This window comes from Perissodus microlepis, chromosome 18 (assembly GCF_051167445.1).
Source record: "Perissodus microlepis isolate ML-2025 ecotype Zambia chromosome 18, ASM5116744v1, whole genome shotgun sequence".
Classification (NCBI taxonomy): domain Eukaryota; kingdom Metazoa; phylum Chordata; class Actinopteri; order Cichliformes; family Cichlidae; genus Perissodus; species Perissodus microlepis.
Genome location: NC_140478.1, coordinates 10,731,914 through 10,759,854, shown reverse-complemented (window position 1 = coordinate 10,759,854; position 27,941 = coordinate 10,731,914). Strand labels below are relative to the sequence as shown.

Below are 27,941 nucleotides of genomic sequence, written 5' to 3'. Positions count from 1 at the left end.
ATGACTCAGACACAGGAAATCAACAAGCAAAAGAGCAAAGACGTTGATATTATCAAAATAGATTTTATTCTAGACCTTGAGATCTGAGTGATATTACAACAGTCTGATCAGGAGGCTGCAGACTGCAGCCATGTGAGTGAGAGAGAAAGAGAGTACAAGGGAAAAGACGAAAAAAAACCCAACAAATCTTAAAATCAGTATTTACACGTTGTGTTATAATACATCAACAATTAAATCCAGATTTTTCTTTTTGCTGTTCCTTTTGAGTATACAGCTACAAATAAATCAAAATTACAAAAGTTTTGATCAGTACAAAACCTTCAAGGGCTCTCCAACTTAGCAAAGATAGAATTAGTACTTTTGGAAGGAACAAAAATTAAAAAATAAAATAAAATTGCGAACACACTTGAATGCAGCGTAAAAAGCTTATCGTCTAAAAACAAACCATTATAAAATACCATTCCACCGTCATAGACATCATTTGAAATAGCGTCCTTGTGATTCACTCCAAGTACTGCTGACTGTATTAAAGCAAACTTCAGCATAGTTCAGCTTCAGTATTTTTTTAAAAAAAGAAAAAAAAGAAAAAGAAAAAGACAAGTAACATGTTGAAGAAAAAACCTCATTATCCAGCGACGTGTGTGCACATATCCAGCTGAGGGTGTTGTTATGGCTACGAGATGAGAGCGGGAATGCCATGAAGTTAGTTTATCTCAACGTTGAAGTGCCCTACGAGTCAGACAAGACACCGCTGACCTTATTTTTCCTACTGAACGCATTCTAAATCATTTGAGCCGTCCTCAGGGACTTCTTAAATCAGATGTGCCTGAGACAGTTTCTCCATTTGAACCTAAAGTGCAGGTTAAAAAAATAATAATATTCAAAAATCTACCATTTTGTCTTTTTCTTTTAAATTTAGTTATAACTGTTTAATGGTATTTTATAAATAAAAACCATTCCTCATGGTCACAACTATCAGTGATGCACAAGAACATCACGTACTGTATTTCATGAGTCTTGAAAAGGTTACTTTAAAAATCCACCCATAACGTAGGAGTGGCATACACACACAAAAATCCCCTGTAGTAGCATAGATATATATTCATAAATGTATTTATATATATTATATGCAGATACCATGTTACAACAAGTCCTATGCTGAGAGTCTGCTTTTCAACAACACAGACTTGCCTCAAAAACGAGCCAGACGAGACACTGCTAACCTTATTTTTCCTACTGAACGCATTCTAAGTCATTTGAGCTAACAACACGTTACAACGAGTCCTATGCTGAGTCTACTTTTCAAAAGCAGACTTGACTCAAAATGCCAACTCTGAACACTGCACACAAAAGCACCGTCTAGCCATGCATAGGCCTGAACACAGCCTGTCTCCAGAGTGAGTGTGTGTGTGTGTGTGTGTGTGTATGTGTGTTAATGCTGGTCAACTACTACCTGACAACAGCAGGAAACAACACTCCAGATCATCTTGGTCTAATTGTTTCCGGTATCGAGAAGCAATTAGACCAACAAAGCTGCATTATGAAAAACAATGGATAGCAACAAGCCATTAACTGAGAAAACAAGTGCAATTAGGACTATTAATTGTAAAAATCCGATGAAGTAATGGGCTGGTTTTCCCGTCTCTGCCACCAAGTGATATCTGCACCGACAGATCAAGGACGAGGTGAGTTTCAAAGACGTGAACCTGAAGCTGACCGCTCTTCAACAGCACTGCTGTCATCAGTGTTAAAAGCTACACAGATCATTTTTCAGCCAGGAGATTTTGAATTCTTCAGGGCACCAACACAACCTGATGAACTGTGATTACCTGAAAACCATTTCTGAGGATAAAGGTTGCAAACAAAGGACAGTTCAACCTTTGATTAACTGCTTCATATTTAGTTTTTTGTTTGCTTTTTTTAAATGGCAAAAAATGGAACGAACCTACTGGATAAAAATAGAGTTGACAAAACTATACACCTGCATTTTTGAACCTCAAAGACTGCAGTAAATGAATTTTTCTCCAAATGAACGACTCTGAACATCCACTTTTTAAAAGACAAACATCTTTTTTCTTTAAAAACAAAAACAAACATCTCCCATCTCCTCTCTCTTCTCTCCCATCTCACATGTAATTTACAGAGACCAATAAAGTCCAAACTCAACACAACAATGTCCACAGGACACTAAATGCTGACATATGCAATATGCACACACCAGAGAACAAAAGTCTTTACAAGTCGGATACAAAGGACAAAAAGAGCGAAATCAAGAGGAATCCTGGTGTTTTGGTTTGCTTGTGGTGACACATTTATACTGTGTGATAACAAAGAAATGTTTAACTCCTGCAGGTCTGAGGAGCAAAGACTGATGTCCATGCAGACCTGGCATATCTGATGCATTTGCATATAAACTGTTTGTTGCCATGGTGTGGTCCTTGGGTCTATGTCTGATGGAGGGCGTGCTCCAGTTGGCTGTAACAGCGGGCCATGGCATCTGTGGGACTACAGCAGTGTGGCGGACAGGCAGGGACAGTCATTTTGGCTATGTACACATTCGTAGTCGGTCCATGGCTCCCCCCGATGAGTGTCATTTTCTCAGGTCTAGTACGCATACCTGTCAAACAGGAAGGCATATGTGGTTAGACAAATTGTCACCCAGTGTGCTATGAGTTTCAGTTGCCATAGTCAGAAGCCGTGTGTACGCTTCAAGGTGTACAAATATTTTCCAATCAGAACCCAAAAAGAGCCGAGGGCCATACTTCCCCTGTGGCATGTTTAGACAACTGTGTTCAGCAAGCCAGTAAAACACAATAAAATGTGATCAGGGTTCATACACCTTTTTCAGGGTGAAATTCAAGTACTTTTAAGCACTTTCAAGGTCCCTTTTCAAGCTTTTTTCCAGCACCCCCCCCAAAAAGTGCATGTTTCAATTTGCATCACCTCTGTAAGACCATGTGAAAATTAAAACAAATCATCCTAGGTGAACTTAACCACCTTTGTTCCCCTTTTGTTAAGACAGAAAAACGCACCACACAAAAATACTGCAAAAGGACGGTCGCCTTATATACATAGTGTATAAACTCAAAATGCACATTTCACTTAAAAATTAAGATGTGAACAAATCAACTTGTTAGAGATATTCTTCTCCTGTTGAAAAAAACCCCCCAAAAAGAAATAAATAATCATCAGATATTGATGCTTCTTTCCTGTGTGACAGAAAATAGGAGACAGATGTTTGTTTGTTTTTTAAGTTAATTCCCAATAAAACTGTTCTATTGCTAAATACATTGCTGTCTGTATTATTGCTGAAGTCCTAAATGATCACCTTTAAAGTGTTTGTGCTAATAACATCATGTACAGTCAGACAAGCATGGAGAACAGCACTGACTGGGAGGCTTTGAACAGATCACATAGTTCAATTCAACATATGAGACTTTAAGAATGCACAAGCATCTACTTAAAATCTATTGAATTTATCATCTGTCATATTATTATGTACAATTCCACTGTACTTTGCTCATCTCAGTTAAATAAACAGGCAGCCTTAAAGTATGAAATATTCATATACAAACACACATAAATGTGTGAACTGTCTCAGTGGCCGATTGTGCCCCACAGGCCTCAGTGTGAGATTGAAGACATTTATAATGTTTAAGTAGTTTAATGTGTCGGTGCTGACGATAAACACAGTTTGAATGAAACTTTGGTAGCACAGAAACAAGTGGCTGTTCTTTGTGACAATATGGATCAGTCCCTCATATTACCATTATTTCACCCAAAGGCACCAAGTTAATACTCAAAAAAGCTGCAGCAATACACACAAATATAAACAGTACTTGGTGACAACTTTGCTCTTAGCCTTTAACCCTCTGGGGTCCAGGGTATAATTGGCTGTTTCTGACTACTTTTGATTTGGCTTCTATATTTCACCTTTAAAAACTGTTTATCTTGCCAATCTGTTATTTACTCATTTTGACATACTGTAAATATGTAAATATTGTGCTTAAAACATGAGTAGAAAGTGATATTTTTGACTGTAAAAACCACAAGCATGTTTAACTAATCATTTTCATAACTTGAAATGCAAATAGAAATTGTACGTTTTTAAAAAAAAAATATGCACAAGTTTTGCAAACAAAGTTATATGGTACTATTTACCTAAAATGCAGCCAAGGCTCAGACTTTTTTTATATAACCATTTACAGAACGATCAGGTGCTCTTCGTTAAATAAGAAGGCACACAAATTATTTATGCAACTCCAAAAAATAGTTTGTGTCCACTATAACACAGATGAGAACAGCACAGGGATAAACCTGCAGGTCTCACAGCAGCTGTGTCACTCAGCGTTTACACTGCAATCTGCCTTTGGTGGCTTTTTTGCAGCAACTGTGACGTTCACTAGTAGAACTGACACACAAAACAAAACAACGACTACACTACACACTAACTACACAAGACAACACACTAACTTGAGACTCCAACACGGTAAACGTCACAAACCTCTCACGTATCAAAACTCTCGCTCTCTCTCTTTCGCTCACTCCTAAAACTTCCCCCTCTTCCCAAACAACCAAATGCCACATGTTGCCATATCATTTTTTGATTGGTCCACAAGGTACATTTTTCCACCAATAGGGAAGGAGTGTTTTTTCTTTTTCTTTTTTCCACTCACAATCAAAGCGTGTTTGCTAGCGCGCTCCTTAGAAAACGCTGTTTTTACCGTTTCTTCCCGGAGTAAACGACAGTTTTATTCAGAAAAAAAAAAAAAAAAAAAAACATCGGTTTTACGTGGCCTATCAACACAATTTAAAACCTGGTACATAGTTTGAAATCCACACGTTCTCATATTACTGCTAAGTAATGTTAGCTAAGTTCACAGCATATTCCATAATAGCGCTGCCATACTGCTTCTCACTCAGTGCATTTCAATCATTTCTCCAGCGAGTTTGATAGCAAAATAATAATCATAATTTTAAAAAATAGCATGTGTAACGTACACGTACTGGAAAATTATTTACTAGCACTCACCTATCATGCGACTGGAGAGCGCAAACTCCGCCATTTGTTCCATCAAACACTCATTAAAACAGCAGCCTACAGGTATGTTAGCGCACTCATCCCCGACTGTTCAAGGGAGGGGCGGGGTCGCACGTTGAAACAGACGGAGGTGCAAGGCAGCCCCGACGGCGAAATTTTGCTTTTACATTTTGCGACTCATTTTATTTCTCTATCTGATAAGAAAACTATTCAACCAGATAGTTATTTGTGGTGAATGAAATACAGTTACACTTTCAAGCACCACATCTGAAATTCAAGCACTTTTCAAACCTTGAAAATACAACATTAAAATTCAAACATTTTCAAGGATTTCGAGAACCCGTACGAACCCTGTGTGATACTGTGGAAACTGAACGCACTGCAGTGTGAAGAAGACTAGTGGGCATTTCAGCATAATAAACATATAGTTTAGGTCACCAACAGTCCAACTTAAGACCCTTTCTATTTAACTCTTTCTCATATGTACAGTAAGCTTATTTTAACTTGCACCACTTTTTCCTTTGTCTTTATGATAATCAGTGTATGTACGCAAACAAACCAATGGCAGGAACTCATTCCACATGACGCTACTCAGCCAGTCATATCCTTAATTCAGAGCATGTGTGAAAGACAGGATGTATAATTCTGAAGAAGTAGGTTGGGGAGAAAAGGAGGGTTGAAGCTGAGATGGCTTATATCTGAAATCTATATGATCACTTCCCCAAATACACATTTCCAGGCCATTTTCTAAAACATATAGAATCAACATCCCAAACAAACAAGTTCCTCAGTTTGGAAACCTCCACAGCACTCTACATCAGTCTTCTTCACACACAGCTAAATCATCTCTACAGCAAAATGTCAGTTGCCCTTTACAAAAAGTCCACAAATGAGCACACGATCAACCAAAGTGATAAAAATCAGCAGCATTGCAGCCTGTTTCAACAAAGCACAAAATGCCTTTCACACTTAAAAAGCATTGCTTCACTTGACCTAACCGCTTTTGTTTGTCACACTTTAAATCGGTTTGTGGTGACAGATCAACACAAATTTTAGGTAGTGTATGGAAATTGTGTTTCGTAGGAAATATGGCAACTTGTTTCAGCTTAAAAATAAAGTTTGAGAGTCACAGGAAGAGCCGCTCAGCAGTTTGTGTCATTGTTCTACTGTTTTGGCTGATAACGGTGTAGCATCCCTGGCTGAATGATGGTCTCTTATACTGACGCTTCACAGAGGTTTTATTGGAAAAGTTTTTATTGAAATATTCCGTGAAGACACCGTAAGAGCTAGGAGCAAACCAAAACCAACAATATTACTACCATAACATCAAAATATCAAGGAAATACATTTCTCCTGCTCACATATAGCATACAAATCAAATTTACATCACTCAATTCACTATATCACCTCACTAACTTCACATAAACTCTATTAAACGACATTGTGATTGCACATAACTTATTCCATTAAAGGAAACGTTAACAAACCTTGTGCCACTGTCAGCCAGGTACTAACTGGCACAGGAAATGTACATATTTTTCACTTTAAGGTACACTATTTATCATATCCTAAAACAAACGTTACTAACAAGCCCTTTAAGGGTTTTGCGCCAGTTTCCTGTTTCAAAATAAAAGCATGGATTTCAAAATAAAACCGAACTACCTTTCAAACTGCAAAATAGAAAAGGAACATTTTTAAGTCTTTCTCAGGAGTGGTCCAAGATAGGTACATATAGAGGACACATACTCTATATAGGAAGGTCCAGTCCGGGATGTTATGTTATAAACATACTATAACAGTACCTTGCTAGAGCAGTGTAACTTTGTGCCATAATGAGCAATAGAATGCATAAGTTGAGCATTTCAACTTGAGGGGTACTTTGAAATAATACAAAAATACAAACCGTTCAAATTTCCTTTCCTTTTTTGGTTTTGTGCCCCAAAAAACAGGAAACATATCTACACTGTTCCTCATTTTCTCCTACTGCTTAGCACGTAGCTGCTTACTAGTCGAATGTTTCCATGCCCACTGCTGTGTCAGTTTGCAAGAGACAAATACTTCATAATGCAGAGGCATAATGTTTGAAAAGCACGAGACCTACAAGAACAACATTTTCGGTGTGCCTGGGGAAAGGTACACTACTAACAGAGCTCTGCTTCATACACAACAGAGCTTTTAGCTCACATAAAAGCCAGCACTCTAAGGCCAATTAACAATCCTGCTATCAATATCAGCCTATAATCCAATTAAATAATTCAACAGTAGATGTACTCCAGCCTTTTCAATCCACTCATAAGAAAGTGTATATGCAACTCTGCGCTTCCTTGTAACCTCTTATGGGACTTCTGCAGTTTCATTCAAATGCAGATAAAAACCTTTTAGAGTTCGGTTAAGAAGCATCTGTAAACAGACAGACGGCTATTTGATGCCATGATGACCATAAATCTTACCCTGATAGAGCATTTTAAATGAAGCCTTTAGATTGAAGTGCTTCATTCATGGCTGACAAAAGTGCTAACAAATCCAACAAATATGAATAAAGTTCTGAATTCACCATTTATGAGAGGCTGTTAGCTGACAGCTCACAGAATAATCAGCTCAGGTCATGGCTACAGTCAAACAGTCAATTTTGCTTAGGAAAGTTTCTAAGCGAGAGAAATGACCAAATACTTCTGCTACTGTAATACTAGCAGCAGATGTACTTGTAGTAGACCCCCAGCCCATTCTATCAGAACAGCTTGGTAAGACCTATATTAAATGGGGCTGACACATTTCTATGGTCAGGAAGGTGGTGTGAAAGTTGTAGACACAGGCCAGAGCACATGTGGGTGGATACTACTGGGAGTGACGAAGCTCTCAGGCAGCAAAACTCACCGATCCATCAGATGCGCTGGCTCCTACTTTGTCCCCTGTGGCGTTCCAGCACACTTCAAAGATCCCACCTGTCCCTCGGTAGCTGTGGACTAAAGCACCCGTCTGGAGAGACACACACAGATTCATCAATAACAGGCAACATCTTTAGAATATTGTGGTTCAGCATGTATTACCAGATCAGCTTTTAATTTGAAGGTAGCATCACAGACCTGAGTGTTCCAGATATGGACACACTTGTCAAAGGAGCCGCTGGCCAGGTGCCTGCCATCTGGGCTGAAGGCCACGCTGTAGACGGGCTCCTGGTGGCGGGTCAGAGTGTGGATGCACACGCCCCACTCCACGTCCCACAGACGCACTGTTGAGTCAAACGACGCACTGCAGAGAGAGGGGAACGAGAGAGGATGCAAAGGGTCATGTGTCAAGAACCATGTGCCAGATATAAAATACACTGTGTCAGAGCTGCGTTATCCCAGACACAGAAATGAAGATGTATTTTTTTAGGCTGCTCGATGTTACCAATAACAAACCAATAACCCATTCTAAGCTTTAATTATTTACAATGATTCTTTATTCAGTTAAACATGCAGTTAATGAACCCTGAATTCAGAGAAAATACAAGGAAGTAATAATGCTGGCTAATGCACAGCCAACTCTTATTTGCATTGTGTAGTGAACCATGTCCAAATCCTGAGCACATCCAACTGAAAGCAAACATTTTTCTCTGGACTGTTCTTTCAAAGGGATACATCAAATCTCAGACAAACAAACAAGAATTTAACTCTCATGCCATAGTTACGTTTAACTGAAAAACTCCCAAAATGTTAGTATTAAAAAGGCCATTTACTATAAACAATCTGTTTATATCTGTGACTGTTTTCTAAAGGTGTTCCACCAACAACAATTTACATACCATTAACATTCCCTTATAAATAGAAATCCCCTTTGATACATGACATAGAGAGAAAAAAGATGAAAAACTAGGAACATGTTTCATTCGATTTACCTGGCCAGCATGAGGCTGGCGTTGGGATTGTTGGTCCCAGGGCCTGTGGGGCTCCACTTGATGGTGTAGATTTCTTTACTGTGGGCCTGGAGGTCATGGACACACAAATCCTGCTTCATACTCCAGATCTATGTGAGAGAAAATCAAGGCAACATTTAAAAGCTATTAATTTGATTTGTAATGTACGCTTGGGATACAGTGTTCCTATGAAGGCCCGGCTTGTTCTTTTCTGTTAGAACTCATTGCGTTGAGTGAACCGACCTTTAGGGTCATGTCATCGGAGCAGGAGGCCAGCAAGCTGCCAGTAGGATCCCACTTTATGGCGTTCACTTCATTCTAGGGTGAGAAAGACGTGAGTGTAAACAAAAAGTATGACTGGCGCACACGGCCACAGATAATACAATACACTACATGAGGATAACACTGGCTTATGACCAAACAAAAATCTCTTCTAAATTCAAGACTTTACACAAATCTTTTCCAAGGTTAGGGTTTCATTTACTCCAGCTCACATTTTTATTTTCAAACTGGCCAAAAATGAGAAGGGTAAAAAAAACAGACTCTTTGCCATAACAATCGTGTTGACCTGCATAGTCCATATTTCTATGAAATAAATTAGTTAATAACCAGCCTATCAGGCTCATCAGCTTATGACAGAGACAAATGATAATGGCAGTGACACATAATGGTACGATAATTGTAGATTTATTTTTTTTTACCACTGACTGAATGCACTTTATGAGCACTATAACTTTTATCAGAAACCAAAAGGAGGGAGTGCCACCATGTAACACAGTAATGTTCCATCTAAATATAGTCAAACCTAATAATAGACATAAATTTAACTGAACCACTGTAAAGTGATCCCTCTCCTTTCATCTCAGACAGCTGTCACAAAGCTCCCTGCCAGTTTGCATTCATCCTTTACTTTACTGCCATCTTGTGGTCACAGTCTGCTATTGTCAACTGATCAGACCAATGTGCGGGTCACAAGGACTGGCTCTGCCTTTACTGCTCTGAGATCAGTCAGATCTGGGCTTTGTGTGGAAGCACAGCTAGTATTAGCAAGTAAACAAGCATCACCGAGTTGCCTCTTGCTAATCAGTGTGGCCAACGTGTGTGATGTAGAGAAAATGAAGAGTGAAAAGTTTGATACTAGCTGCTTTAGTACATTACCAAGGAAAGTTGTGACAATGTTTGACTGAATATAAGTTTAACCAACACTCCACCTTTATTTGTCATTAACATTTTAGATATTGACAGTTAATCGTACTGTCAACGCTTTTCATTCTATTGATTTTTTGCTATTAACACATTTTATTACACTTTTTAAAAACATTTTTATTCATGCAGCAGCAATATTTGAAAAATTCTTATTTTTGATACTTACTTGATACAATTTTGCAATTATACAGATTATACCGTGTTTTATTGCTTCCCTACCTAAAGGAATGGTTTGAAAACTTCATCCAACACGCCATTTTCAGCTAATAGTAATTCATTTTGGTATAGCAGATATTCATTTAACTAGAAAAGTAATATTTTACAAGTCATCAACTAGGAAGGAGTGTAGACAGGCAGCATAAATGTTTAATCTGATCCAGTTTATCTTGTTAAATAATGAAGGAACATGTTTCTGTTTGTGTCTCTGGGCAACAACCTTCTCCCTTTGTCTTTCTGTAAAAGTCACCGCACGTCACTGATCAAATACAGCGCATTTCAGCAGCAGAGCTGTTTTCCTACTTGTGCAATGGAGTGCTAACACTGGAGTGTTCTATTCTCACCGTGTGTCCCTGGAAGGTCTTCACAGGTCTGTCCTGGCCCAGCTTACACACATGGATGCACATGTCTGTGCTACACGAGGCAAATGTGTTATTGCTTTGCCAGTCGACATCCAGAGCGGGTGCTGTGGAGAGGTAAAGATATAGCTTAAGGCTGATGTAGCAGTAAGTTGACGTAGAAGATCACAAAGAACAAATCACAGTAAAGATTTCTTCCTTCCACATTAGATCTGATCATTAGATCAACATATGGTTTTAAAACAAAAGAAAAAAAGCTTTGTCTATTCATTCAAAGCTGAAATGATACCTGTGTGTAAAGATATACTAGCTTGAATATCACAGGATCAAAGCTCAGTCACAATGTCCAGAAAAACTAGACAGAAATAAGTGAAGGTCTTCTCACTGTGCTCTCACACTGCAGTTCAACTAAAGGTAACGTATGCCTAAAAACAGAAACACTCCAGGAAACGTCATGTGAACAATCCAGCTGACTCCTGTCACTCACCTGAATGGAAAGGAAACTGTTGCTTCGCCTCTCCCGTGTGTGCATCCCAAATAATTGTCGTCTGTGTGAAGATAGAGATGCTTTTTATGACGAACTAGTGTCATTTATAAAAAACAATCAAAAACATTACATAGAATAAAACACTCTTTTTAACATCTTGCAATCTTTTCATAATTTGTTGCTGCACAAGCAGAGATAATACAAAACTACACAACTATATCACAAACATAACGACATTTTTATATTGCAATACGCCCTTGGTCAATCATGAGAATGCCAAGGTGACAAGGTTTTAATATACTTCTGTACACTAGGTGGCAATGTTGAACCATGTGTTGATAATTCTGACTGGACAAACAAATAGCTTTGTGATTTCAGATGAAATGCTGCCCTTCACATTTACGACATACAACAACCTGATTATGTTACATACTAAGCCAAATCCAAAATATCCACACAGACGTGCATGGCATCAATTTGCTATTGCTAAAAGGAAGAAAATTATAGAAAATAATTGTCATTAAATTATCATTTATGCAAATTCATTTTTAACTTTCCCTTTATAGCAGAATATCATTACGAATTTTCTGCTTTTAAATTTGATTCTATAAAAATGGGCAATATTTTGAGTAATGAATAATCAAACCCAAGACAATATGTTCAAATTGTTTGTTTTAGTCAGACCAGGAATCCAAACCAACGACCGAAAATTTCCACCCCAAAAATATTCATAAATAATAATTAAAAAAATACAAAGAAAAGCAATGTGTCTCACCTTATCCACACCAGCGCTAAGGATAAAGTTTCCTTTCTTATTCCACTTGAGTGCAAATATAGGGCCTTTATGCTGACCCAAAGTACTGGCCAAGTTACCTGAAAAAACATAACCAAATGCCACTTGGAAAGAGACCAGGGACAAACGCCTGAAATGCTACGATGCAGAAGATGCCAGAGTCTTACCGTCTTTTGTCCATATCCTAGCAAAGCCATCATATGAGCCGGTTGCTAGTAATGTCCCCTCGCTCTGAAGGAAAGAAGCGTGGTGTCATTAGGTGCAGCCAAATTATTATGACTAATTTATGAGTAAGTGAATGAGGCTCATTTTAAGCGTTGTGCATCGACTTTGACTACAAAAAAAGGGTAACAGGAAAATATAAGAGCAAAAGAGCACAAAATGTTTGCAGCTTGGTTATGGAAAAGGCCTTTTCCCTCATCTGAGTGCCTCCTTATACATGGCTATAGTTAGAAGGAACGCCTCCTGATAAAGTTGTGTTTATTAGCATGCACACAGGCGCACAAACCCACACCCGAAGACTAGATGACCAACACAGAGCACTCAGTATGATCGTGTTAGTGTGTGGGTTCCACAGTTTAACTTGACACAATCCCACTTTCACTCACATTCCAGTCTAGTGAGGTGACGTCTTTGTTGCTGGGTACGTCCTGGCCCCCTTCCCGAATGCAGTGCCTCAGAACCAGCTGGGTGGATCCGCCTGTGCTGTTCTCGCTCAGGTTCCAGATCCGTGCTGTCGAGTCCCCGGACCTGAAGGAGTCAAAACAACCTTGCGTTAGGCACACCCACATGACTTGGACTTCTAAAATCGGTACTGATAAGGTTATAAAACTGACCATCATTGCTCCTGAGTAGGGTTGGGGTTTAAAGGCATTTTATCGAACCTGAACCCAAATCATCAAATCCAAAATCTTTTAAAATCCCTATCAAAACTTTTCACATCATCTGTTGAAGAAAAAGGAGAAAGAGATTTTACAAGCACAAAACTCATTCACGTTGGTTTATGTGGATACTTGGCCCTTTACGCAGACCCTCCTATATTACAGGATTGTTCCAGATGTAATCGCTTTTTTTCTCCATTTTATTTTAAGACGCATGCACATACTGAGGAGCAAGACTGTTGAATACATAGCAAACAGCCAGCTGAATACTTACCTCTGGTTGGCTACCATTATAAATTAAGACTCGCCGGTTTAATTTGGAAAAAAGGTTTAAAATGTTATTGGCTTTATTTGGCCATGTTTCAGCTTTTAATTCCTGCTGAACAGAGCTTTCTTTCAGATGATCGTTATTTTTAGCCTTTTTTAGTCCACATAGTGGTCGTGCATCCTGTTGGATTGCATGCATTATTCTTCTTTATCATCTTGTTCAACTGCTGAAAAATTCAGGCATTTCCCTTGAGCCATGTTGACAAACAGTAGAGCGTGGGAGTGGAGAAGTTTATGTCTGATGTAACCGCAGAGAGAGCTGATTTATGAGTGGGTTTGTCTGACTAAGAGTTTAACAAACTTTGGTCCGAGTAATTAAATAAGAGTAGAGCAAATACAGGGTTTAATGTATGGCCCATTTACCTAACAGGTGCATGGAAACAAAGCTTACTCTTGAGGTTATCTGCCTGGTTTTAAAGCCATAAAAAAAGCCACCAGCTATAGATAGACTGACTGTAAAACGGCAATTAAGTGCACAGAGTTTGACACTTGAAGCAAATAGAGAAGAATTTAACATTGTGTTTAACCCTCTGGGGTCGACAGACACGCCGGCGCGTCAAAATCACATGACCATTTTAAGATGACACAGCTTTCACATGTGGGACATTAATAATGTTTAGCGTGTTTAGAGGCTATAGTTAGTGTGTTGTGTTGTTATTGTTTTGTATTGTGTGTCAGTTATACTGTTGAATGTCACAGTTGTTCCAAAAAAGCCATTTAAGGCAGATTCCAGTGTAAACACTGTCTCCACATGGAAAACAGGACTGATACACCTCCTGCTGTCAGACCTGCAGGGTTTAGGCCGGTGCTGTTCTTCTCTGTCTTATACTGAACACAAACTATTTTTGGACTGGCACAAATAATTTGTGTGCCTTCTTTTTGATGCAGCACACCTGATTGTTCTGTAAATTGTTTTAAATGGTTAAATAAAAAACAAAACGCCTGAGGCCTTGGCTGCATTTTTAGGTAAATGGTACCATATAACTTTGTTGTTTGCAAAACTTGTGTATAATTTTTTAGAAATGTACAATTTCTATTTGCATTTCAAGTTATGAAAATGATTCGTTAAACATGTTTGTGGGTTTTACAGTAAGAAATATAACTTTTTTCTACTCGGATTTTGAATTTTTTTGTCTGAATTTAGATCTATAGTGCTAATATAGTATGCCAAAATGAAAAAACAAATTTCAGATATTTGAGGTTGTGCTGAAAATAATGATACTAAGCAAGGCAAGAAAAACAGTTTTTAAATGTGAAATATAGAGGTAAAATCAAAAGTAGTCAAAAACGGCCAATTATACCCTGGACCCCAGAGGGTTAACACAAAAAACGATTCTTGTCACTTTATCTGTCAGTGAGGGTTTAATCAACACCTGTCAGGAAATCTGCTGCGTTGGATTCATGTGTTTTCTGAAAAATGTGTCACATTTGCAGCATGTTTTGTTCTTGAATACATACTCCACCCATGTAAAGAGATTCCTCTGTGTGATTAAGATAAGATAACCTTTATTAGTCCCACGCGTGGGAAATTTTACCAGTGTTGGTCAAGTTACTTGAATATAGTAATTAGTTACTATTACACTGATTACTTCTCCAAGAAAGTAATCCTGTTACTTTACTCTTTACTTATTTTCAAAAGTAATTAATTACTTTATTACTTAGTTACTTTTAAAAACAAGACACACAACCCAAAGCACCAGACCTTTCAGCCCAATTCCATTTCTTCTGCATAATCCACCATATAAATCAAATGAAAAACTCTTTTTAAAACTTGTTTTATTTGTTTTAATCTTTTAACTTTATGCATATTGCATCGAGCAAAAATTTAAAAATATGCAACATTCTCTCACTTGAAGAAATTTGTTTAAAGCTATTTTCTGCATATCCCAGCATATAAAATAAAATATTTTTTTGTGTTTACACTCACTCTTTCAAATAGAAGCAAGCAAAACTGCTGCCGCAGTCATGTCAGTGAGGGGATCTGGGGGTTTCTCTGAATTTCACATTCCTGTGGCAGCGTGCTCGGTACTTGCTCAGATTTCAATTTTAAGTTTTTGCTGTAGAAAGAACTTTTCTTCCCACACAGAGTGTACAACAGACGCTAATGTTTTTGTCACTTTTTACGGAATCAAACTCAGAGTAATGTCAGTACTTCCCAGCTTTAAACGCTGCATGGTCGTACTCTCTCCAACACTCCATATTATCCATTGTTGATCTGCACACGTCTGCTGCTGCCACGGATGTCGCACACTCGCACGTCATTGTCATTAGACACTCTCATAAACAAAATCAAGGTTTAGTAACGCAGTAACACAGCGTGCTAATGGAAAAGCAACAGTAATCTAGTTACTTTTTTGCAATAGTAATCCCTTACTTTACTTGTTAATTGAAAAAAGTAACGTGTTACTGCCAATCTCTGGTGATTACACTGAAGTGCACCAGCAAATTGTCCAGGAAAACACTCCTCTAACTGGGAAACATTCATTTAGCTGTGATAAAAGCTCACTGACTATTCCACACAAGTTATTCTTTTTATAAATCAACCATTTAAAAATGATCAACTATGTTTACAGATCTGGACTTTATAATAAATCATCAAGAGTGAACTCTGGGTAAAAATACTTAAATTACGACCGATATAAAAAAAGACAAGAACGATAAGCTAAATCATTTTGGTTATTTGAATTACAAGGTGAAAAGATGATAATGTGAAGGTTTCAAAGAAACACGCTTAGCTGCGCCAACTCTCGCCCATAACAATCCCACGTTTGCATCAGAAAACTGTAATACTGACCCAGAGGCGAGGAGGTCGTTCACTGGGTTCCAGGCACAGATAAAAACCTCCGATTCGTGGCCCCTCAAGACCATGGCTTTACTCTGGGGGATCTCCACATCCCTGTCTACCTCCATCATCTCCGAGTGGTGATCTACAGGAAGGAGCGTGAAACAAAAACTTGAGTATTCTTTAAGTACTGTGCAATTTTTCAGAAAGCAAAGCGAATGCAGTGCAGCAGGAAAAGGGAAGCAAATACATGAATGATGAGAAAAAATAATGAAAAGGTATGTTATATGAGCACATGCTAGTTTCCTCTCATTGAACACAAAGAAGAAAAAGTAGAGTCCTGTTCTTCTGCTACAAAAGTTAATTATTTGAAAAGGAGTAACCAGTTTTCACTAAACATTATTGTGCATCAACCAGCCTAGCAAACCGCATCACACTGTACAAGATTAGTCATGATGGGAATCTGACATCACCCAACCTACAAACCACAGCATTCCCACAGCAGCACACGAGTATATCATCGCTTGAACTTATTTCATAAAAAGTGGCTTAACCGCAAGCACGAGGTGCTGAGGTCAGATGGTTAACACCACTGTGTCCACACAGCAGGAACCAGATCCTCAGTGTGGAGGCGTTTAAGCAGTGTACTGAATTGTAGGTCATCGGTGTTCTTGAAGTCCTAAAGCTCCAGCACACATGAACTATTGCAGGTAGGGCTGGGCCACATCATACCGCTCACGGTAATATCGGTATAATGTTGGTCAATGATAATACAATGAAATATTGCGATAGAATATGGGTAAAACGCGTATGCACAATGCCTTTGCTTTCATACGCACCATCATTATTACCGAACCGATTTGATGTGGTACACGGCGCTCAAACATCTGTCAAAAATGTTTTAGTACCACTTTGCTAAGCTATGAAGCTGCACCGCTTGATGGATTGTCGGAGCATTATGGCTACCGTAGTCGGGAGCCTCGCAGAGTAATATGTACTGTGCTTCAACATAATATTACCGCATTGTGTGTGTATAACCTCTTTATAAGCTTTGTGGATATTATACATGGTTATGCTGAGGATATGTCGGCCCATTTCCACTGGAAATGCCTTTTGGTTAAACTGTGCGGGTGTAACACATAAAAAAAAATAAATGTAAGAAGGACTTTCTGGATGCAGCTAATCAGAGTCATCTGCAAAATACAAGCAAGTCAACCCTATGTTATACACTCACAAGGAGCCGGCTAATGATGACTTCATTTTGATCCTCGAAAACTTGAATCGTGCCATAGGGAGCAGTTATTAAATCTGATTTAAATTCTCAATGTGTTATCGTATTTAAAACACATTGGGAAAATGGAGGAAACAAAGCAGACTGGAATGATCCTTTTATGATAAAACAACAAACAGCACAACTGTACAACACAGTCAGGCCAAAACCAACCAAACCAAAAGCACTTTACACAAAACCCTCAAACTGTGACGCAGCCGTGACGGGAAAGATTAAACAGGTCACGCAGACAGAATCATGCAAAAAATAAAATAAAAATCAAAGAGGTTAGCTTTAACAAGATGCAATCTTTCAGAATATTATGAAGCCATTCTAGTGAAATTAGCAAAAAAAAAAAAATAATTTTTGACTCATAACCTGATTCTGACATTAATTCAGGTTGTACTGTTGCCTCACTAAAAGTAGATCATCTAGGTGTTTTGTGTACTCATGTTTGAAAATGTGTCAACACTCCTTTGTTTTATAACTGTGTATCAGGCATTTAGCTCAAAATAACATCCTGCATGAGACAAGAAAACACAGCTGGTAGTTCAGAAGCTGATTCAGATTGTTTACAACCATGAGCTAAACTTACTGGCTAAGGCGTGGGATCCATTTTCCTCCCCGTTGGCAGCGCCCTCTCCGTTCTTGGTGCTTCCCTGTGGCCCCGTGCTGCTGCCACTGCCCGCTGCCGCCTGCTGCTGGGCCAGCTTGTCTCTGTAGGCCTGCTGCCTGGTCTGGACCACATCTGGCATTACGGCATCAATCAAAGACAAGGACTCGATTGGCCGCCCGTCAAATAAGGTGCCGTCCTACAAAGAGAACATACAGTGTTATTTAACCCCATTACCAAAGGAGTTGGACTGATTGGGGGAAAAAATTGGGGGGGGGGAAGGAAGCTGGAAGATTAGCACGTTGACAGTAGCCATCTTAGTTTTGAAAAACTGAATGTGATAAAGAGGAACAGGTCTGACTGAAACTACTTGCTCCGTTTAGCACCCAGGCTCTTCTAACAGAGCCAAGCAGCTGTGACACAGCCAGCATGTGTTTGGCATTGCCTTGCTGAAATAAGCAAAGCAGCATTATTGCTGAAGATTCACCCCTTCCATAACAACATGAATTTTGGCTTTTTAACAGTGTGTTCATAACAAGCCAGGTGGTCTGGCATTCATGATTTCCAAAAAGAATTTCTAACTGAAGTGGTTACACTGTTATCAGAGCAATCGACACATAAGTAAACACTACACCTATTCTTTCCAGCATGTTTCAAGTGTGAACTAATCAGTCAATAGCAATGCAAAGACAGACCCCTGACCTCATTGATGCTGACTTCAGCCTCCACATACTGCAAGCCTTTCTGAATGATGGAAATGAGGGCAGCAGGGGGCACCAAGGCTCCATTGATGTTGGACTGACTGATGTGGCTCTCTATGCCAAAGGTGAACGCAGAGTGAGAGAAGCCTGCGGGAAGAACGGATCATGCAAAAAGTAGGATGAAGTCAAAGTTCATTTCCACAGACTCAAATGCTGCAAGATTAAAAGTTATTCATGACCAAATATTAAAACTACTAACAGTGCGATTACTACAACAGCAAGCAGAGCTGTTTGATCAAATATTGATTTGTTGGACATACCAGACTCCTGCAGATATCTGTAAACCAGGAAATTAACCTCATCACTGCTTATGCTCATTTTTAGTCCTGGTGATTAAACCATTGGGTCAGCACAGGATAGGAGCCTGTAAAAGTAAAGCACAGAGCACAGAGTTCATTAAAAGCCGGTGGTATTAGACACTGCAGAAGTGAAATGCAAACGAGTTCTAGTGGTACACATCTCGATCACTCATGTGTTAAAATCAACAACAACATAAATAGACTGCAAAAACATTAGTTGGTATTCTGGCGCACTAAATCAGTTTTAAAAGGGTCATACATGCACTGAAAATGAAAATGAATCCTTAAATGAAATCATTAAAAATATATTAACTTGCTTGACCTACATCTTGGATATTCAAAAACAGAAGTAGGCAATCGCAAATGTCATTTGATAAATGACGACATCTTGTTCCTCTTTATTTGTGGATGCAGAAACCACTTAGCTCTAGGCAGGGCACCAGTTTCCATTCATTAACCTACAACAGGAAATAATTACCAGCCGCCTTCACGAGGCAGACAGGGTATTTTAGACTGAAACGTCTGGGAAAGATGGGCTTTAAACCTCGGCAATAATCCATCGAGTACTTGTGTCTGTCCTCCATATTTGTTCATGCAGAATCTGCACTGTTTAAATGAGACTGTGGAAATAAACAAGGGGACTGGACGAGGGACAGAACGTCTACTGTTTCCACGATGCCAGCCTGCTGAAAAAGTCAACATGTCTCCTGCCACATCCCCGAGGCTCAGATCCAAGACCAACTCAACCAAAAGGGCTGGAATCTGGTACAAGCCCTTCAGTAATCCATAACAAGGTGGTCAGAAAGTCCTGCTGGATACATTTTCTCACAATGAAGCAGTATGACTAGAACTTAGCAAAAAGCCTGAAAGAAATCACAATCTCCCATAAGCTCTACTGAAGGAAACAAAAAATGACAACTAACAACACATTTCAATAAAATATGCACCCCTTGCCACCAGTGTATTACTGTCACAGCACTGTCTTCACCTTAAAATCTCTGTTTGATGGTTATGGCACAAATAAATGTAAGCTGATGCAGCACTCCTGCTGTGTGAGCTTTTATGCTCACAAACCTGACATCACATCTGCTAGTGACAGCAGCAGTTTTGGTGTCACTTCAACCTCTTGATTATTGTAACCCAGCTTGTGCCTCCACAGCTGGGTGCAGAACCTGAGTGTATAATCGTGTTGGTTTTTACCGTCAATACAGAAGCTCAGTGATTCACAGATTATACAAAAGGGGATGTGTCAATAGTTTAAAACACGAGACTTTGTGGAAAAATAACTTTGCCAATGTCTTTGCTTCCGGTTTTGACTCCTTCCCATGATGTGGTGTACAGTCTGAGTAGCAACACCTATTGTTCATTAGAAAACTCCAGCAGCTACCCGCGTCTTTAAAAGCGAACATAAATAGAAGCTGAATGCAAGTCAGATCTAAATGGTGAGCAAAGAGTTATGAGTATCTCTTAGGTAACTTTCAAGCTTGTTATGAAATTTTAATTAGCAGCTTAATAGCTCAGAGACATAACTCCCAAAGCTTAAGCATCATAAGTCAGCTGTCTACCCAAAACCCTTTCAGACATGCATTTCTTTTGATTAATCTGACAGCATCTGAACATGCTGGCTTCTCGTCTGAATATCAGTCATGGTCACTTTTCTGTAAAGGCTGTCACAGCAATCTTAATAGTTTAGACCTTTTAACATTTATGTATCGCTTCCAACACAACATGAAGTCACAATAACTGACAGGTCTACGTCTGTCACATAGCCACTCACAGTAAGATTAAAGCTAGAATAAGTAATTCGAGATTATCTGATAGAAAAAAAATTATGGCACTAATAAATATACACAGATGGGTGTGTTATTCATTTTTCTAACAAACTGATGCATTCTCATCAACTTAGAATGAATACATAAATACATAGACAAATACATATTGGCATTAGTTTGTGGAAGCCACCATGTTGCCTTGCCTTCTTTTATTTTCATCATATCGCCTCCATCACTCCTCTCTCCCCTGCCTGATTTCCACCTCATACTCTTTCTTCTCACCTCAAGCTTCATCTCCTAAACTGCAGTCGGGGCTCTAACACAAGAAAACATGTTACAATTGTATATTCTTAGCAAATTAGACATGCGACCTTCCCATCTTTGGACAACAACAACAACAGCTGGTTACATGCTAACATTATACCAGCTAATGTAAGACTCAAGGTTCTACTTTTAAAATAAATAAATAAATAAATAGAATACAATTATTCATTGATGCAAGAAAAAAGAAGGACATTTTTGGATGCTGTGTGGATTTTCAATTTAGGGCACAATGTGACTGCACCTGCAAATGTGCTTATTTATCTTTGCAGGTTCAGTCACACATAACACTGAGGGGAGGGGATCTCTCAATAAAAAAGCTGACAACCCACTCCTCCACTCTTAAGTAGGCAAGGGCCTGAGGAGAAGTGGAGGAGACAGTAAAGCCATTTTAAACATAGAAAAACAGACTGAACAACTCTGAGGTCAAAAAGGAAGAACCAACAAAGAGAAGGTACTTCCAGCTGCGCCCTTATTCCAAGCTTGATTCACAGTTAGGAGTCCACTAACTTTTAACTCCTGAGGCCAAGACTGTGTCCCCTCTTGGTGTTGAACCTGGGATCTTTTGCGTGGAAGGCAAATATGTTAACCACTACACCAGTACAAATGATAATAGAGTTGTGATATTAAACCTCTAATGTATTTACCACCCCCTGAAATTTCAATCAGTGATACTGCTTGTCTTCAATGGCAGGTCCTTCAATATCTCCCCTCGTTTACGAGAAGACTCAGATCCTTCACTTAAACTTCCTGCATGTCATTGATATTCCACTGTCTCTGGTTACCACTTCACTGCTTGAAGCTTTCTGTGTGAGTTTTCTTAGTCTGCATTTCATCTTCAGATAATTCACTCTCTTATTAGCTTCACTAACATCAACATGATATTCCTAAAGATAAAGTATGCAGTTAAATATGTGACTTATCATGAAACTGAGCCTGGTTAACTGCAGGAATTTAGAGATTACAAGCATAAAATAACTTCTTATAATAATAATTTGGCAGCACTGATTTACATTTAAAGACAAAAACAAACTATTCATATATTTTATGCTACATGCCACTTTGCTCTCTCTCTCTCTCTCTCTCCAGTTTCTCTGGTTCTCATTTCAGCCTCATTTATTCTTTTAAAACTAGACATTCAGCAGACCAAGCTGATGAAGTTTCAATGACCACCCACCAAATGTTTAAAATAGTTGTACAGGTGTAAAAACACAACAAACGAGTCAGCCGTACAAACAAAAAAAAAAAGCCTGCAAAGACACTCCCATACTGTAAACCTATAATGACACATGGTATCAATGGTGTTTTGTAAAAGCAGTGGGGGGATTTATTGACGTATTCTCTAAATAAATATTTGACATCATTAACAAACATCAACTTTAGCTAAAATCCAAGCATTTTAGGACATTCCTGGTGATATCTATTAATGCTGGATTCTCAACATTTTCTTTCACATTCCTATTACTAGGACCTGTACTACATAAGTAGTCATTTCAACTAGGGGTGGGCGATATAAACGATATACAATAGAAACGATATAAATTTGGCCAACGATAGAGATTTTGACTATATCGCTCTATCGTGATAGCGCATGTTGATGATGTCATCAAGCTGCGCCTGTTTTGGTCGAAAGCATCGCAGCGGCTAAAACCATTATCATCTGCAAATTATGCCGGGCGACAGTCATAGCAAAGAGATGAAGCACTTTTGAAATATGGGGAAAGCCAAAAACTGCGCTTCCTCCACTTCCGTAACATTGATTCATTAATGTTGAATTCTCTCGCAGCTGCTCCATTCCCATGTTGTTGCAGTATATTAATAACTAAGCTCGTATTGTGGATGAATAATCTCAGTTGTTCTCCTGACTGAAGTTTTGCCCGTGTATAGCATCCTGCTATGCGATTGCATTTGTCCCCAACCACCAGAATCCCTCACATTAACTTTTATCGAGTGGGAAAAAAGTTCATCCTCCAGCTTCACTGTGCTAATGTTATGCTAACATAGCTGTGTCGCTAGCAATCACGTAGCACAACATTATATACCAGGTAGTCAACTTCAGTAACCCTGCAAACGCCACTGCTGTTTAGTTTTCTGTCTTCATTTATGTTGGAAGTGGTAGCAGAGCTGTACGTTTTAATTCGTTTCAAAAATCTCTGTCAGAACATGGTATGTCATGTTTAGGTGTAAACTAGCAAGCTAACTTCCTGTTAAATTTAATAAATTCTGTTTTCATGGATGCATGGATGTAAAACTTAATTGTTACACCCGATAAAGCAGCATCGCTGATGATTTAATTAAAGATGAAAGAATTTAGACCGTTTTTAACTCTCAGTGTTCGTTTGACTTTGGGACCTGAAGGGGGACGGAGTTTTAGACCCAGATTACTCCGCAAAGCTCCTCACTATGGCAGCCGTAATGCTCTGACAATCCATCAAGCAGTGTGGTTTACCAAAGTTGTACTAAAACATTTTTTAACAGATTTCTGCACGCCCAAATCGGTTCGAGGTCAGTAAGCACAACCAGAATTCATACATAAGGCACACTCTCGATTTTTGAGAAAATTAAAGGATTTTAAGTGTGCCTTATAGTGTGGAAAATACCTTATACAGAAGAAAAGAATATATCGCGATATATATCGTTACCGCACGTGCTTCAAATTATATCGCGATATGGATTTTAGGCCATATTGCCCAGCCCTAATTTCAACATTCCCAGGATATCTCTTCCTTATCTGGGATCACTTACCCAATATCAGAAATCAGGCTATAAGGTCACATGACAGTGGTTAGCATCTTAATAAGTTAACTCAGGGTTTCCTAATCTAGCTACGAGGACATTCACACAAAAGGGGCCGCATTAGCAGCATGTGACCAACCGCAAACACAGACAGATCAACTGGCAGCAGAACAACTGATTTTACAAAGCAAGAGAATATTTATAAAGTCTATAAATATGAATATTTAAAATACAGGCTGAAAGGAACACAGCTGTTGCAGACAAATCAGCTACAAGAGTGCTCTTAAGGGGCAAATTACAGTATTGAAAGTACTGTATAAATGTGTGTGTAGTTTAAGTGCTTTGGTCAGTGAAACTGGAAAAAGAGTTGCTAAAAGTAACTCTTCAAGTGCAGCTTATTTAACGCAAGGAAGAAAAGCTGGAAAAAATACTGTGCAAGTTAAAGGACTTCTCAGTGTTACACCTTAAGGACATGGGATGATCAGAACGACTAAATCATGTTTAGGGTGTAAGACAATTTTCTTTTTTCAACTCCAGCACTGATGGTGTTTAACAGCAAGTAAAGAATAATTATAAAAACAGAATTCAAAAGTAGGCTTAGAGAAAGTGTCAGCTTCACGTATTAAGGCAAATAGAACAACAAGGAGAAAAAAAACAAAGGAGGAAGAAAATAAACACTCTAGCCCCAAGTATTATCCACAAACCAAGTTCAGACGGATTTTCAAAGAGTGATGAAACGTTTTGTTTGTTTGTTTTTACAGAGAACTGATTGGTCAGCATGTAGTGATTTTGTACCTGCTGATCCCTTATCTCAAATGTAAATAGGTTATATCTGCAGCATAAGTTACTACAGTGATGTAACCCTGTACGAATACAACCCCCTTTGTAATACTGACAAACACTGGGTTAAACCTGAAATTACCGCAATAAGCACAAATCCTGCTCCGTACTTTAAACTTCTGGTTAGACCACAGATAAAAGACTGCTGTGCTCTTCTTTAGAAGAGTCCCTACACTAGGCATTAGCGATATAATTTTCAACACAACCAAGAGAAAGACACCAAGCAATACCTACGGAAGGGGGTGGGAGGGCAAAGGAAGGACAATAAATAGTGATATGTGTTACCCATGTGATCGTGATATCCTCAGAGGCGCATCATAGCGCTTTTGTCCTCGGAAACAACTTTCAGCCCCTAGGAGAAGAAAAATACAAACATAAATGCCCCATTACAAAATCAGTAACTACACTACAGTTCATTACACATACAAAAGCTGCTTGGTGTGAAATCACTCCTTAAAACAAACAAACAAAGTCAACAAAACATATTTTCATATCTTTTAAGTTTGATATGAAAAGTCAGACTCATGAGTGGCACCCTTATTACTCGCAGCCCAACTCTCCCCATGTAGTGGAGGTAAATAATCTGCTCCAGCTTTCCGACAACCAGACAGGCCCTGCCAAACATTCACGCGGGACACATTTTCCCTATCAGTGCCATGACAAATTACCCTGCTGAGAACGAACATTTTAGCAACGGCTTGTTAGCAAGTGGATGAGAAGGCAACCTGAGTAAAATGCTCTGAAGGAAGGGGCGTGTCACAAAACAATGAGAGAATCTAGGTCAGCAATGCAAAAAGCTGAATACACCAAATGGATATGTGTGCCATGCCTGGCACCAATCCCTGCAGTACTTCTCTAAAAGAGACGCATGCCTTAAATACACTTAAATAGTAAAAAGGAAACGAAATACAGATGTTCCACTGTTGATTCAATGTAATAAAGGCAGCTGTTGCCTAGAATATTAACAAACAATAGCTCACTTCTTCATGTGGTATTTTGCATATTAGTACTTTCAACTGGGCAAATCAGATTTTGTTTGGTTACCATTTTAGGCGAAAGGTCGTCTGTCTGACTGGAGCCAAGTTAAATACATTTGTCATCATGTTAGTCTGCAGGGAGCTAGCGATGAATGAATGAGTTGAACTTTGGTGTGTGACAAGTCACTATCAGCACAGTGTGTGCTCATAAATGACTCAAACTGCCCCCAAGTGCCTTTAAGACAACTCTGTTTAAAATAAACTCTCTACTATCAGCACATCTATTAACAGAGTAGCAATAAATATACTTAAATAGTTCCTGCTGTATTTCTAGGTAGGCTGACAATTGTCCGCATGTCATGTGTCACGGGGAGATGCGAATGTGCGAAAGGGCGCTACCGGCCTTAGCATTCCAGATATAATTGTCAAATGAAGGCTAATTACTTGCGTTTCATTCCCTTTAACTTCACCACCAAAGAATAGTTAAAAGTTGTGTAGATGCAATTTTAACGTGGTGTCTAGTGGCAATGTGCAGTGATAAAAGCTAATCAAAAGCTAACGTGCGACTTAACATTAGTTTTGCCTCGGCGGCGGCCGTACCCGTCAGTACACATGCCAGCCAGGCAAGGCGGTCTGTACTTCATTTAATGCTCCTCACAAGCACTTAGCCGCATCTGCCAATCAAATATTTTAAAGTTCTATTAACCCGTAACTTTTTTTATTCATACAAAAAAATACGCAATTCACGACAACAGAGTAAAGTTAGCTTCTCTGAAACTGCATTTCAAACGAATACAGTGAGGTCGTCAGCCCGCTGCCGCTCTGAGCCTTCCAACAAGCTAACTAGCTAACCTAGCATGCTATGCTAACAAGTTAGCTACAATTTCCTACCTACTTGGACAAAAACCTCTCAATTGGCGATATCTTCCACAGCTCTCGTGTTCAAGTCAGACCGTGTCATCTCTTTAACCGATTGCAAGAATGGTGGTTTTCCCACATATGTGAACTACGATAAGGTTATAATATTAAAGCTAAAGGTAGGCGTTGAGAGGCTGTAACGGCTTCAGACATTAGACACATTGGAGTGACCCGACATGCAAAAATGAGCTCCTGTAACAACTGTTATTTCAAAGCGGCGCGGACTAAAGCTCAATATAAAGATTAACCCGTGACGACGGGAGCCCATTATGTAAAAATATTCCACGTGTGTTCCGTTAAATAATCAAAACTAATAGCTCACTCGTGTTAGAATAACAGGGTATTTTCTAATTCCGTCCACATGTAATTGAAACACAACCATAGAGCGGTAACTAACCTATTTCCCTCAAAAAAAAGCCACCAAAAATCACGCTGGGTTTTGCAAATGCTGAAACTGTCCTCGGAGTTGATTAAATATAATGTCTTCGCCCGTTTCATATGTTCACGCCAACATGGAGACGCATTTCCACGCTAAAACCGAGCGATAAGATGGGGGGGGGGGGGAATTAGGAAAAAAACATACCAAGTCCTCAGCGAGTTTGTCCCGCAGCCAAGCACCAGTCATAACAGTGTCCTCGCCCATCCCCCACTACACCCCATTTTCTCTTGGCGAGTCACCACTAGCCCTGGATTAATGACACCCCACCCCCTATCCTTTCCTCAGTCATTCAGACTGGGAAAGTCAACAACAGCTTACATCATCATTGCAATCTGTGTTTTACACAGATTTATCAGAGCGCTTTTTTTTTTTAGCTGCACACATAATCCATAATCATGCTAATTCCGGCCATGTGCACGATGAAAATCACAGTCACGCTGTACTGTAATCATTTAGAATTTATAGTGTCTTTAAAAAAACACTCTGCTTTAAAAAAAATCCATCTTCATAATGCAATCTAATGTGTGCTGTATTACAAAGTGAATTGTTTGAATGTGACAAACGAATGCCCCCATTTAAGCCTTACACACCGGGGTGACGACACCAGGTGAGATGTCTATTACACAGTATTTAGTACTGCCTTTGTTACACTGCATTTCCCGGTTACCACTAACAATGGTGTTTGAGTGGAACACTTTAATTCTCACACGTGTTCATAACCCGACCGCCACAACACAGTAATGTGTGGGTAATTACCAGCGACTGGTCATTAGTCACAGCTAAATAGAGTTCTGCCAAAGCTGCCGCATCATCTGTAACCAAATCAGCGCTGATAATACAGCAGTAGTGTCGTATTTGCATGTAATCAGAAGGAAGCCGTGTGAAACGGGCATTCATTTGTGTCTTATTAACTGTGTAGCTGAGAGATGGATTTGCCTGTAGCAGATAAAGTATGATAGTGCAGTGCAATAAAAATGCAAATATCACCATCACCCAAGGTTCTGGGTG

At 39.1% G+C, this 27,941-nt stretch overlaps 1 protein-coding gene across 6 annotated transcripts; it reads right to left on the bottom strand.

Annotated features, from left to right (window-relative positions):
* Positions 1-47: 47 nt before the first annotated feature.
* On the bottom strand, positions 48-27,145 carry tbl1xr1b (TBL1X/Y related 1b). Of its 6 annotated transcripts, none has more exons than XM_084912128.1 (16): positions 27,078-27,145; positions 24,885-24,951; positions 18,892-18,995; positions 18,573-18,718; positions 17,853-18,069; positions 16,000-16,132; positions 12,606-12,747; positions 12,165-12,228; positions 11,980-12,077; positions 11,205-11,265; positions 10,703-10,824; positions 9,180-9,254; positions 8,919-9,046; positions 8,125-8,290; positions 7,916-8,017; positions 48-2,617 (listed from the first exon to the last, which is right to left on the bottom strand). In XM_084912128.1, exons 3-16 carry the CDS (start codon positions 18,947-18,949, stop codon positions 2,591-2,593), a joined length of 1,539 nt encoding a protein of 512 aa, XP_084768254.1. In that variant the 5' UTR covers positions 18,950-18,995; positions 24,885-24,951; positions 27,078-27,145; the 3' UTR covers positions 48-2,590. The 6 variants fall into 6 exon arrangements, with proteins under 6 accessions (XP_084768254.1, XP_084768257.1, XP_084768255.1 ...); XM_084912131.1 differs by lacking the exon at positions 27,078-27,145 and adding an exon at positions 26,892-27,051; XM_084912129.1 differs by lacking the exon at positions 27,078-27,145 and adding an exon at positions 26,468-26,688.
* Between the last annotated feature and the right edge of the window lie 796 nt (positions 27,146-27,941).

Bases quoted from the DNA above. Each gene is read 5' to 3' on its own strand.
- tbl1xr1b (XM_084912128.1), bottom strand. From the start codon at position 18,949: ATGAGCATAAGCAGTGATGAGGTTAATTTCCTGGTTTACAGATATCTG. The intron at 12,748-15,999 runs GTCAGTATTACA...TGACTCCTTCAG, and splicing joins AACGACCTCCTCGCCTCTGG to GTCCGGGGACTCGACAGCAC. The intron at 8,291-8,918 runs GTAAATCGAATG...CTCTCTCTGCAG, and splicing joins GCCAGCCTCATGCTGGCCAG to TGCGTCGTTTGACTCAACAG.